Source organism: Rhea pennata, chromosome 4, assembly GCF_028389875.1.
Source record: "Rhea pennata isolate bPtePen1 chromosome 4, bPtePen1.pri, whole genome shotgun sequence".
NCBI lineage: Eukaryota > Metazoa > Chordata > Aves > Rheiformes > Rheidae > Rhea > Rhea pennata.
Genome location: NC_084666.1, coordinates 70,218,898 through 70,231,984, shown reverse-complemented (window position 1 = coordinate 70,231,984; position 13,087 = coordinate 70,218,898). Strand labels below are relative to the sequence as shown.

General features: G+C 38.3%; 1 protein-coding gene across 2 annotated transcripts in view; it reads left to right on the top strand.

Moving 5' to 3' along the window:
• Positions 1-13,087, top strand: part of CCSER1 (coiled-coil serine rich protein 1) — a 621,814-nt gene that overhangs the window by 360,700 nt on the left and 248,027 nt on the right. For both annotated transcript variants that reach the window (XM_062575026.1, XM_062575025.1), the window contains exon 8: positions 9,246-9,329. In XM_062575026.1, coding sequence (XP_062431010.1) covers positions 9,246-9,329 — 84 coding nt within the window. The remainder of the gene's footprint in view (positions 1-9,245; positions 9,330-13,087) is intronic.

Sequence of the window (13,087 nt, the reverse complement as noted above, 5' to 3'; positions counted from 1 at the left end):
CTACTCACACCAACAACATCAGGAGAATGAGTCTTGAATTGAAATTACTCAAGAATAAAATGGGAAAATGGAGAATAAAAATCTCTATCACCGAGTACTCATTCAGTAATTCTAAAGAAAATAAAAGAAATTGTCAAAGTAGTAACTGTTATCTGTTATCTATTGCTTAAATTCATCTTCAGCTTAGCAAAATGACAGATGGAAATAAGATGCCTGTTTTTCAAAACAACAGCAAAGCTCTGCTAATCTGACTTTGTTACTAGACAAATCAGTAAAAACGATTTTAGCAAATAGATTTAGTTGGCCCATGAAGGAAGATAATTAATGAGGAAGAGCCAACCTGACTTTCTGCGATTTTAATCATACCTCCCAAGTCTGCTGGAAGAGCTGCCAGCCTGTGAGTAAGGATGATCTGTTGTGTGTAGTTAGCTCAATTTCCAAGAAGCTTTCAACAAGGCCTTTCATCAAAGGCTTTTAAAAAATAAGAGGGCGAGGGGGAAAGTCTTCTCTAGGATTAATAGCACATTAGGTGTAGAGTACAAAAGGTGTGAATAAGTAGTCATTTGTTAAAGGAAGAATTACGCTTCCAGGAGGATTGAGAATAGTCAGAATTAAAATGGAGTGTGAAATGTTGCAGAAAGAACTCATCATGCTGCATGATTTAAAGATAAAAGCAGATGAAATTCAGTGTCAATAGACAGGCGGGCATACACATGGGGAAGACAGCCTTTTCTTCATGAACTCTGATTAAGGAAAGAGATGAAACCCTAGTTTTGTACTCAGCAGTCAAAAAGTAAATACAGTTGAGGAGTTTTATTCTTAATACTACTTGTAGGCCTCTTGATAGATTATGTACAGAGAAATTGTCCCCAAACTATTTATTTTGAAATTTGCAACTTTGGTTTCAGGTTTGCAAAGAGGTTTGTGGTGGATGTCTTCCCCCTCTTTTACAGAAAAAAATGGAAGACATGGAGTTGTTCTATAAACTTGGTCTCTTAATAATTACTCAGAATAATTACTTAGAAAGAGATGCAAAACAACACAGAAAATACCATAACGTGGTTATGTGAGAGGATGATTAACCCACTTCTTGAGTGCTAGATAGAATTCTAATGATCCAGTTCTAATAAACGAGAGAGAGTAACTAGAAACAGTAGGTCAGGCTTTTGGATGAGGCTCCCGGATGGGTTTCTGTGGGAAGTTACATAGGCAACAGTTCCTGGGCTTGCAATGGAGATGACCACAGTTGGGGAGTTACCCATGGAAGCACGGGAGATCAGGGGAAGCTGAATATGAAATACTTTTTTCTTAAGACAGGAACAATGACATAGTTCAGCAGCAGGTTTGAAGCAGAATGAAGGTTTAGCAGTTCGGTTTTTTGTTTTCTTTTGTTTTCTGTTACTGACTGTATCATTTAACCAAACTGTATCACCAAAGGATGCATGCTACGTTCATGTACATGTAAATACATTAAATACAAGTATTTAATATATTTGAGTTCAGGCTCAAGAAGAGCCAGAAGGAGATGGTTATATCAGGAAAAAAATTCATTTATATGCTCATCTTGTACATTTCCAGTGCTGGCTGCTGTTCAAGTCTTTCTGCAGGTTAGATACACCTTGGGCTTGACCTAGTACGGTCATTCTAACAGTTTTATGTTTTGGACTTTATTAATCAAGCTGCATTCGTTTAAACTCCATGCTGTTTATGGTCACTGCTGCAGAGAGCAAAAAACAGTGGAAGCAAAAAAAAAAAAAAAAAAAAAAAAAAAAAAAAACCCAACTAATTTGCTGAATCTGTAATTCACAGTTTACTGACAATTGAATCAGTGTGAAGAAAACATTATTTATTTCTGTATTCATAAACTGAGGTTAAAGCAGCATGGTCTATATAGTTTTCTAGAGTGTGTCAACTTCATAGTAAAATATCAATTGCATGTTAGTATTCAAATGGAAAATATCTGCCCTAAATCTTTCCAGTAAAATATTTATTGAGGTATTTGGTGTAATTCAACTTAAGTGGAACGTGTGTATAGAATCATGGAAGGTTTTATGATGGTTAATTACCCCTATTTATCATTTTAAGATCAGATCCTGTGCTTCCCAAAATCAAGATCATGATCAAGAATATAGAGCTGTTCATTTAGAAATGCGACTTGAATGCTGTAATAGAAGATGTACATAATGATATCTCTTTCTGATGTGACTGTATCTTGTCAAATGCAAGTCCCTGATTCAGGATTTTATTGATTTCCTTCCTGCTGGACCAGGGAAGGTACCGTGCAGCGAGACTCTGCTTGTGCTGAGTGATGATGGCCTCGGGAACTGGGGAAAGTGCCTTGTTGTGCTTTAACAGGAGTTTAAGTGTGAACTTGCCCTCACCCTTGCGCTGGGCCTGCGCGACAGCTGGTGCAGCAGTGTGAAGCGAGGAGGAGGAGAGTGAACGTGAGCCTTGCCTGCCGGGAGCAGCGAGAAGCCGGTCTTTGGGAGTGCTGGCGGGACTCTGGCCAAGGCAGAGTTGCTTGGCACCGAGTACCAAGAGCAAGGATGAGCCAAGGAAGCAAAATCAATGTGCCTTGCACGTGAGAAGAATTGCAGCCAGCCAATTCATTTGTCTCTTGACGTTATTGAGGGGAATTGATATGACAGATAAGAATTGATATAGTATGTAGAGCTAGAGTAGACACAGAAAGGGAAAATACCCTCACTGGTAGTTAATACCACGTACATATGTTCTGTCATGGTGTAGATATCCTGAGGGACCATCTCTCAAAGGCAGGTTTGGAACTTCATTGGGAAACGAAGCATGCAGTATGCTATCACGTTCAGATTATTAAGATTGTCATAATACAAACAAAAAAATATTTTCTTCATCCTAATCACCAATAATAACCAACACAACTATTCATTATCTGAAAAAAATCCTTTTTTCTGAAAACACAAACTTGAATATCTGTGAGTCTATTAACATGAGTGATCTCAGCTCAGTAGAGCCTGTTTTAATTCATAGAGCTGTGTGTGCACTAACATGTTGCATGCTAACACAAGTGGCATCTCTGTGTGCGGGTGGATTTGAGTAGTGCTCCTCTACAAATTTCCAGTAAGAGCCACAGAGGAACTTGGTGCTTTTCAGATGCCAAGTGTTACAAAGTGAACTGTGAAGACCTCCCAGAGCCTGCACATGTTGTAGGCTCCTGTATTCCTGCTGTAAAAAAAGCCTGTATGTGTTGAAGTCCTGAGTTTTCTGTGTATGTCCTAAAAGGTTGTCTAGAATTTTATTAATTCTGCTGTATGAATTTCCGGAATACCTTGCAGGGAGCTTTGGGTGTTTTGACATCTGTGCAGCTGTCTCGACCTCTCATTCAGTTTTAAATTTCTTAGTATATTTGTTTGTTGCCTCTTAGGATGATATTTTTAAAGAAAATACAACTAATTACTGTTTTTACATTACCCTAAATTGGTAAACAAACTTCTTAGCATCTGAAATTCGGCACATTTATCAAACGAGTTATGTAGTATTCTAATTTTATGATACTGTTCTGGCAGCGTATTTGTTTGGTATCAAAGTAAAACTGCAGTAAATTTATCTTCTAGAATACTTGGTTAGTTCTGTTTATAGCACTTTGTGATTACAGTAAGCACAATATGCCTACTTGTTCGTAAGTATGAAGAGGTGTAATGTAAGTTTGCAAAATGTAAGTGATTATGCTGTGGGCACTTAGGCGTAACCTGTTACAGCTGTCTTCCCACATGCGGTATAATTTGTCATCTTATGATCTGATCTGATAAGAAACAGGTTTACTGTTATGTTTAGCAGTTTCCCAGATGGACAAAATTAAACTAAACACAGAAGATACTAGTACTGAGACGTAGCAATCGGAGTCACAGACTACAAGAGAAAATAAGTGAAAGGGTGATAATTTGATGAAGTAAAAAGATGATAATTTGAAGAACATTCTGACTGTGAAGAAATGCTATTACAGAAATAATAGCAGATCCATAGTGACCATACAGCTAAATCCTGGGGTTATTATTATTATTTTTTCAATATCAGAAAATAAAAATGAAGAAAATGTGACTGAGATTTTGTGCAGAGTTGCTTTTATTTTTTTTGTAAACTATGCTGGTAAGCCAGTTGTATAAGAGCAGAGTGTTGAAATTTAGAATACAAAACTTTGCAGATTATCCCCATTTACTAAATAAAGTATTTTGAAGACACAGCATTTTATTTACTGAGCATACTGTGTCCCCTATTGTCTAACAAGCAGTTCCCTTTAAAAGTCAATGATGCTTTGGATGAAGAATCAGCTGTTAACTGACTTCTCTTTTTATCAAGTATTTGTAAAGTTTTGGACGTGGCTGTTACTAACATGCTTACTATATTGAACAGAAGAATTTTTTTTAATGAGGTCAAGAATAGCATTCATAAAAATGCCATCCAAGTATTATAGTATGCAGTATTGTATGTAATATGTAGTACGTAGTTTATTAAACCCAGCAAATGTGCTCAAAGGCATAGCATATTCAGATAGCTTTTGAACAAATGCATAGAGTGTGATTTGATTTATTGGAAAGGTAACTAATATTTTCATAGGATATGTGTTCTCACTGGACTGGTATCCATGTTGAAATATAAGGGTATAAACTTATTTTGCAGAAAAAAGGTACTAGAGCAATTAAGCATGTTGATATACAAAATAGGAAGGGTAAATGTTATCTAAAAAATTTAAAGCTGTGATCTCTTCATTCAGGCTGGCACTTGAACTCAGCTATACTTACCTGTCAATGTATTATTCTAGTACTGTCTCAAAGTATTATCAGGACTGCAAAGTGGTGAGAAATATTTTGCATATGTGATCATAACCAGCATTATAAATAAGCTTATTTCTCTAAACTCAGAAATACATGGCTCATATACCTACTGGAATATGAAGATAGTGAAGAACCCTAACATGCAGCCCTAAATATTCAAATACTTCTTTTTTTTTTTTTTTTTTTTTTTTTTTTTTAAAAAAAAAGGCTTACTGTGGAGGAGGGAAATGTTTCTTCCAGCTTTGTAATTACTGTGTAGACTCTGAATGCAATGATTGCACTCTCTGCTAAAAACAGGATATCCATATCAAATATATTCTTCTCTGATTTCTACTGTTATGACAGGTCCTTAAAGAGAATTCCTGTTTTCTGGTAGTTTATCTTTCTTAATAAATTTAAATAAAATTTAAATAAATCCTCATTGGACTTTTGTCTCCTATTCCTCAAGTTTTCCTTAACAAATTTCTTGGTCTTCACATAACAGCTTTACACTAGGGCCAGCTACAGAAACTTGTTCCAGTCCCTCTAAAGAGTAAAGATGATGTATTTCTGAATTCACATTAGTTGATACACATTGCTGTTTACTCTCAGAACTAATATAGACATAGTATTCCACTAGCCTTTGCTTTCCCAGGCCTTGCAATTACATGTTACTCTTCTGGTATTCTCCATACAAGTCTTCACTGAAATTTTCCAGCCCTTGCACAAGATGTGGTTTTGGTGCCTTCTCTCTTCCCCAGCACTCAGTTCAGTTATCTTCTGCAAGAACTGTATTCACTGTTTGGCGACAGGGAGCTGGTTCCATAACATATTTTTCCTCTGTCAGTATTGCCTTCAGATAGGCGTATGGGATGTCCCCAGCCTGTCTGCAGCCCTCCTCGCTTTTTTCTCCCTCAGTTCCTGTATGGTGTTATCTTCTTCTTTTCCTGCCCTCAGTTGGTATTACAGCAGGAATGTCCCCAAAATACAATAGAAACATAGAAGAAGCACCAGCCAACATTATCTTCTTTTTTTCTTACCTTTTCAGAAGGATAAAAATGGTGCCTGCACAAATACTTCCCAGCAAAATGGTATTATAAAATCCTAATCCTACACTGTATTCATAGAGGAAGGGTCTTTACCTTAATACATCAAAAACACTGCTTTACTTCTTGCAGACCCTGTGCAATATAGAGTGGATAGAATATAGACTGAGTTTGTTAGTACTTCTTTTACTAAACAAAAGCAGAAAAATCTGAGAATGTCTGGCACTTTGCTTTTACCAAACGATTCTGGGTAACTCTTGCGCACGCGTTGGTTTAACTGCGCCTCTGTAATGGTAAAGCACAAATGCCTAGAAAATGTGCATTTGCACATTATCAAGAGTTGTCTTTTTAATTAACAAATGTCGAGGTGATTAATTTCCATCTGGTAGAGCAGGGCAGTCTATATTCACAGATGATCCAGAGGCTGTATTGGACAATATGATGTTAGCAGGGAACAAAGCTGCTGAAAGATGAACTACAGTCCTGGTTAAATCAGTGAGGACCATGGGTTGCGGAAGACCTTGAGGGTGAATTCAAAGTTAACCAAAAAACATTGAATAAAGGCACTTTTGGAGAAGCCTCACTCCAAGCTGATATCCTTTTCTGGAAAGGAAAACCAGAAGACAGAAGCTGTCACAGGGCTAAGGGAATTGTATAAAAACCTCCTGGCAGTGGTTTTGGCAGGCCAGTTTGCTAACTGAAAAACACCTAGAAACAGCATCCAAGTCAGTAGTCCTGAAGGTGTGTTATTAATGGTAGCTGTCCTCAGATAGAGTAGCCAATATGCTAAGCATTAAAACTCAGCCAAATGCATTTCTTTCTTACCCAAATGCCAGCTTTGTACTGAAAGGTGCTTAGGCAAGGAGAGGAAATGTTAGGTACACTTTTTTTCTCAAGCTGGCAAGTGCATGAAGGGTATGGGGGCTACGCGCACAAGGATCCCAGCATCGTGGGCCACCCGGAAATTGCAAGCTGTCCTTACACTGAGCTGCAGAGGTCTGCACAGAAGCTGCCAGTGTAGAGTACTGGTTTAGAGGAATCATGGCCTGCTGGCAAGCGTTAATTAGAGGTTCACTGACATGCAGCAAGACAGGGAGAAAATTACTTTAGCCCCAGGTATTTTTTTCTGAACTGTAACATCTCTACGCAGTCCAGGTAGCAAGAGAAAATCATTGCCTGGAGTATATAAATTAAGTGGCTGGAGAACTGCTCCACAGAAGACAATACCTGCATTAGTGTGGGCCTCCGTTTGAGGATGCCTTCAGCTCATACGGTAACGCTTGCAGAGGGGCCAGTCACTCTAGGCATACTGCGCTTCCTTAAAACAAGTCCTGCAGTTCCCTAGTACAGGTGAGGAAGATCCAGCTGGGTGCATGACTGCATTTTGCCAGGAGAGACGCGCCATTATTTCTAAGTCTTCAGAAGCTCTGGAAGGCAAAAATTCTCTTTGACCTGTCAGTAGTGCTGGGGCGGCCTGCACTGCCTCCAATATGATACTTAGTGCCAAAGATCATTTCAAAGTCTTTCTTGCTCTAGATACCATACAGTAGTGTGGCATAGCCTTTTTTTTTTTTTTTTTTTTTTTTTTTTTCCCTCAAGCTGCTGTCCTGGCTTGGTTGCAGGAACTTGTTTCCTTCTTTCACTGCATAGTCCATGAACCCTTTCTAGGGTTGCATGGAAAACCGGGAGACAGCAGCAAGTAATGTGAAACCCTGCTCACAGAAGCACTTAAAAAAGTGTAACCAGAAGCTGAGGTACTACAGCTAATGTGACATGATTTTTAAAGCCATGTTTTTTAAAAAAGGATAAAATATTAGTAAAGTCCTAGACACTATAAGTGAAAGTTTTAAAGACCAGATATTTTTGATAAATAAAATGTTAAATATATTGTAATAAAATATTGTGTGCTGAGGGCTATACATATTGTGAGTTCTTCCCTAATGGAGATAGTTTTCTGAACGTGACTTTTTTTTTCTAAACATGAGTCTTCCAAGAGATCTGTGCATAGTACTGAAGTAGTTCATCAGCATGTTCATTATCTGTCTGTCAGAAATGGGATATCTCTTTCTATTATGACTGTTAATATTTGGGAGTTTATATGCGAGTATTTTGTTTCCTCTTCCAATTCAGAGCAGAAGATAAGCAATATAATTGCTTTTAAAGGTAATTACTATAACTGAAAAATTACCTGAGGAAAATGGACTCTAACTAATTAAACCTGGAAGGAAGCCTCACATATTTGTATATTTGTACATTTGTACGTTTGTATATGTATTTAGAGTTGCAAACACATTCGCACTGACAGAGTTCAAGTTTACAACACAGATTATGAACTTCTGAGCCACCTGAGCTCTTCATGGCCCAAAGAAATTTTACATTTTTGTACTTGTTAGCTAATGTTTGCTATAGGTCTGTTTTTCTTATAAGACATTTTTAAAGTAAGGATGAAACTGTGGGGCAAATATTACTGTATTTCTTTATTGTATAGTTTCTTTTCTTTGGGGAAACTCCAAGCCAACTAATTGCCCAAAACTTGTGGTTATATCTGTCTGCTAGAAGGCATAGTTCATTTACAGTTCTACCATCAATTTGGGTTTTCTTTGGTTGGCTGGTTGGTTGGTTTTTTAGTGTTCAGTAATTTGGTGATTTCATTTGACTTTCTCCTCTTGGATAGTTACCAGAAAAACACACACAAAAATGCATTGATAATTCTTCTCCAAAGAAGGTCCTTAGATTTACACGAACACACAAAATTGCTGGAGGGCAGCTCTCAGACTGTCTCGTGGATCTGGGTTTCACTACAGTCTTCCCTGTTTTGGTTCATTTTCATGCACCTCAAACTGGATTATAGTTAGCACTGTGGATGTATCAGTAGCTCAAAGAGTGAGAACTATTTTCTTTCCTCCATCCAGCTAATATATGAATTAGTGTTGTTTGGTTGACATGAGAAAAAGATGTATGCACGGGCAGGGTGCTTTGCTTTTCCTGTGGTGGTCTATTATGCTTTCTTTTTATCCTAAGATTGAGAGCTACATGATAATGCATCTAAATTGGTATTTCTGTAAAGTTGTTCTGTGTGAGTAAAATTATGATATTTCATAGATGTTCTTTAACTGAAAGAGAAGTGACCCGATCGGAACTTGAATAAAAAGGATTAAAAGAATCAGAAAATAACAAAATGGACTTCTCTACAGGGAGCTATTCACATTCTATGCAACGTCTTTGAATGCATGAGTTTGTTTATACTGCAACTTAGACTATGTTAGTAAAAAGATCACACATGACAAAGGAGAATTGAGTTTCATTACTTGAATGTAATTATCTCACATTGTTTGAAACAGCCTTTTCTTGTCAAGAGCAAAGTAAAAGCGTTAAGCCTATTATAACATCTCTTTTGATGTTTTTGTAGGATATAATACGAGATGAATGCTCAGTGCTGAAGCTGCAGCTGAAGGAGAGGGATGAACTCATAGCCCAACTTCGTGAGGAGCTGGTAAGCAGGAGATGCTTTTTTTCTTCTTTTATAGTTCATTTACCTGACAATGTCGTTCACGCAGACCAGAAACTAAATAAAAACAATTTCACACCTGCTGCAGAGTGGCTATCCTAAGGCTATGTTAATCATTCAGATCAAAACTGGTAACGCTGACTGTATGTTTCTAGGGACTTGTCATGGCTACTACCAAAATACACTGCTAGTAGAGTTTGTTTTAAAGATTGTGTTGACAGTTGTCTTGCAGTATCAAAGAGGCATTAATCAGTGAAGGAGGAAGAGCACAGCACTGTATGCTCTGCTCAGCATATGCCAGAAATCTTGAAGGGAGGTAAACATGTTCTGGTGAATTGTGAACGTTTCCCCCGTGAGCTACCTTTCATAGCTACAGAACTGTCTGGTAGAAAATGAAATACTCTTTTTCTCTTAAACAGATTTATTTTTAATTCAAAAGAGAAAAAAAAGATACTATCATATTTACTGAACTGAACTTTTCCTTACATTACCTGGCAAGGCTTCAATATTACCATTTTGAGCATAGGCATATTACCCCAAATGGCAGAGTTAGGCAAAATATGTGATCCATCATTTAAAACACCCAAACCCATAAAATGTTGCTGTATTAAGACCGTGCTAAAATAATTTTAAAAATCTATTATGCTGGAACATGATTAAAACAGTATGTCTTCAGTCTTCTTAGTTGTATGAAAAATTGAAGGATGGAGAATTTTTCTGCTCCTCTCATCACAAATAGAGAAGTAGGTTAAAAACTGCGCAGAGAAAGCATGCAAGTGTGCTTTGGGTCACCACATTCGGGAAGAAGTGCAGCATGCGCTTAAGGCTTATATGCTTGCTGTGACTTCCCTTAGCGATGTGCAGGCACTTAAGATGTTGTGTAAGCACCCTTTGGGAGGTGAGGTTGTTTCCTTAACCTGAACTTAATTTTCTGATCTAGCTCAGATGCTTTTTGTGTCTTTCGGTTTCAGATCTGGTGACCAGGTCAAAACTTAGGCAGAGTGAATTCAGGTCCACTCATCCAAACCAGAGAGAAACTGTGCTAGGTTGACAGGGTAGCGTCAGACTCATCTGAGCGCTCAGACGGGCTCTCAGGTGCGGCTAGGCCTGTGACCGTGGCAAAGATCCTCTGCGTGTCTGACTTACTAACCAAAAATATCAGTATAGTTTTACATCAGCAGCTGTAACTAAATCTCAAGTTACATGGGGAAAGCGTAGTGCTGCTCACTGATGGAAGATGCCTTTCTGTATTAGCATCTGCAAAATAAACACAGGTCATCAATATTCTTTGTTTCATACTTGGCTACATTAAGAAATGATGTATTGTGTAATTATCATCTGAAATCAATGACAAAATGGGATACAGGGAACATCGAGCTTCTGCACGCTCCTGGAGCATTAATTTTATATCAGTCTAGTTCAGAACATATGCTGTTAACTGGTTGACAACTTTGTCACTGTAAAATAATCTTGTATTGATACAGTGAACTGTGGCTCCTTTACTGTTAACCGTTGTCAGAGTTCATCTATGCATATGTCAGCTGCAGGAGAAGTCTCATCGGGAATTTAGTGTTTGTATTTCCTAGTAGGCAAAAAAGTCTGTCATCATAGGGTCGTGAAATAAGGGTTTCCGTAAGAGTTAAAATGAGTATCATGGATTAAAACTGACTTCAGTTCTGACACTCTAGGACTTGCTCAAAAGTACAGGTAGCATTCTTGAGGCCACATTTAGTCATTTCAAATCAAGCTTTGAAAGGACTCAGCATATCTCGCTTACTCCTATTGATCCAAATAAAGCAAGAAAGGGAGACTAACATCGCAGAAGCTAGTCTGAGGCTATGAATCCTATTAAAAGTATGTAGTGGGTGCAGTGGGTGCGCACTGGGGAAAGAAAAGATCCTTGTGTGTGAGGTCGTAAGTGTGATATTAGCTTCCAGGCTTTAGGTTTCTCTCTGTATTTTTTTTTAACTCTATTGTGTATCTCCTGCTATACTACCTTGTAAAACTTTGGGGGTTTGTTGGTTTGTTTGTTTGTTTTTTCCTTTGTTACCAGCTGTAACAGCTACCAGATGCCCCTCTTGTTGCCTGAATGCCCATCGGGTGCGTGCTTGTTCCCACAACTGCCTTTTTTTTTTCCCCCGCCTTTTTCTGTGGTCCTGACCTGCTCTTTCCTGTAGCACTCTGTGGCTGAGGTACTTCTGGGCAGCTGCAGGCTGTGCAGGGAGCGTTAAGTTCTCTCTTTAGAGCTGTTAGAGATAATAGCTAAATAGCTAATAATAGCTAAAATAATAGCTAAAAAGCACAATTAAATTTTTTTTTCCTTTGCTTCTATCGTATCGGACAAATATTGATGAAAAATGCATACTTTGATAATCTGCAAATCTGAACAGCAGTGGTTCTTTATATGTTCATGAGGTGGTCAATATTAGAAGCATGAATGCTTAAAGCACATCAGTGGAACTATAGTTTGTGGTTGATAAAAACATCTTGGAAATTATCTACAATATGTTACAGACATGGTACTTATTAGGTAACTTCCTTTTTTATTCCTGAACCTTGGGCCAATATGTGTTCATTATCCCTCTGAGTAGGGTAATTTGATAGCTGCAAATACAGCTTGCCTCTTTTAAAGTCTTTGCACCACGGTGTAAAGGTCAGGTGTAGGATTTTAACATAATAATCAGTTTGGGTCAGTTCTGTAATTCGTGGAAGGTGTGTGTGAAAATGTGTACTTCATGGTCTTTAAGTTGGTTATTTGCACGTAGATATGAAACACCTGGTTAAATAGCCATCTGCAGGGCTCTGCAGCTAGCCAGGAGAGAACTTTAGCTCTTTAGGAGATTTGTTGCCTCTATTGCTCTAGTTGCTCCTTTCTCACTGGCCCAGTGATTTTTCACTTTTTAAAAGGGATTTCTGTTATGCTTGGGTACATAAAGAAGGAGATCTTGAATAATGCTGAGGGTAGGAAACACTGGTGGAGTTTGAGTTTACTGGCTGTAAGTGGGCTGCCAGTTGCAGCTGTGCTGCAGAGCACCTGCGCCTCCTCTTTCTCCTAATTGCCTCTAGCTCTGAAAGGGAGAAAGGGAGGGGGAAGCCCCATTTTGAGGGTTGAGGAAGGGAGAGTTGGATTTGCAGCTGTGAGGCTTGGGTAGAAAAGGCAAAATGCAAGGAGACCTCACCTACCTCTGAGCAAGTAAAAGAAAATTTCCAGGGAAAAGAATGGTATGGAATTATTTTTGTATTTTAATGAAAAATATTGGGTGAGGAACAAAAGCTGCCTGTCTTCTTTGGAGAAATAAAATACAGGTAGATGGAGCAGTGGAACTACCTTCTGTATTATCTCCTTGTTTCCTGAAAAATAGGAGTTTCAGGAACAGAAACTCTCTCTCTCAGGCAGAGAGTTTAGCCTCCAGGACGTCTGGTACTCAGAACTGCTGTAAAGGTGCCTGAAAATGGTGAACTTCAGCAGGAACTGGGAGTTTGAGTTGAAATGTCCCGTTGGGTGCTTTAATGTATAGGCTGCTGATTACTCTGGGATAAGGGTCGCTTCCTCTCTTTTACTCCTTGGTAAAAAATAACTACTTACCCAGAGAATTGGCGAAACAGAGTGAGTGTGTGATACTGTGTTTGCTGAAAGGAGTCCTTCTCTCACGCTCGCTTTGGGTTTTGGTTTATTTTGTGCCCCCTCCCCTAAAATAAAAGAAACCTGCTTTGATTAGATGAAGAAAGATATTTAAAATCTG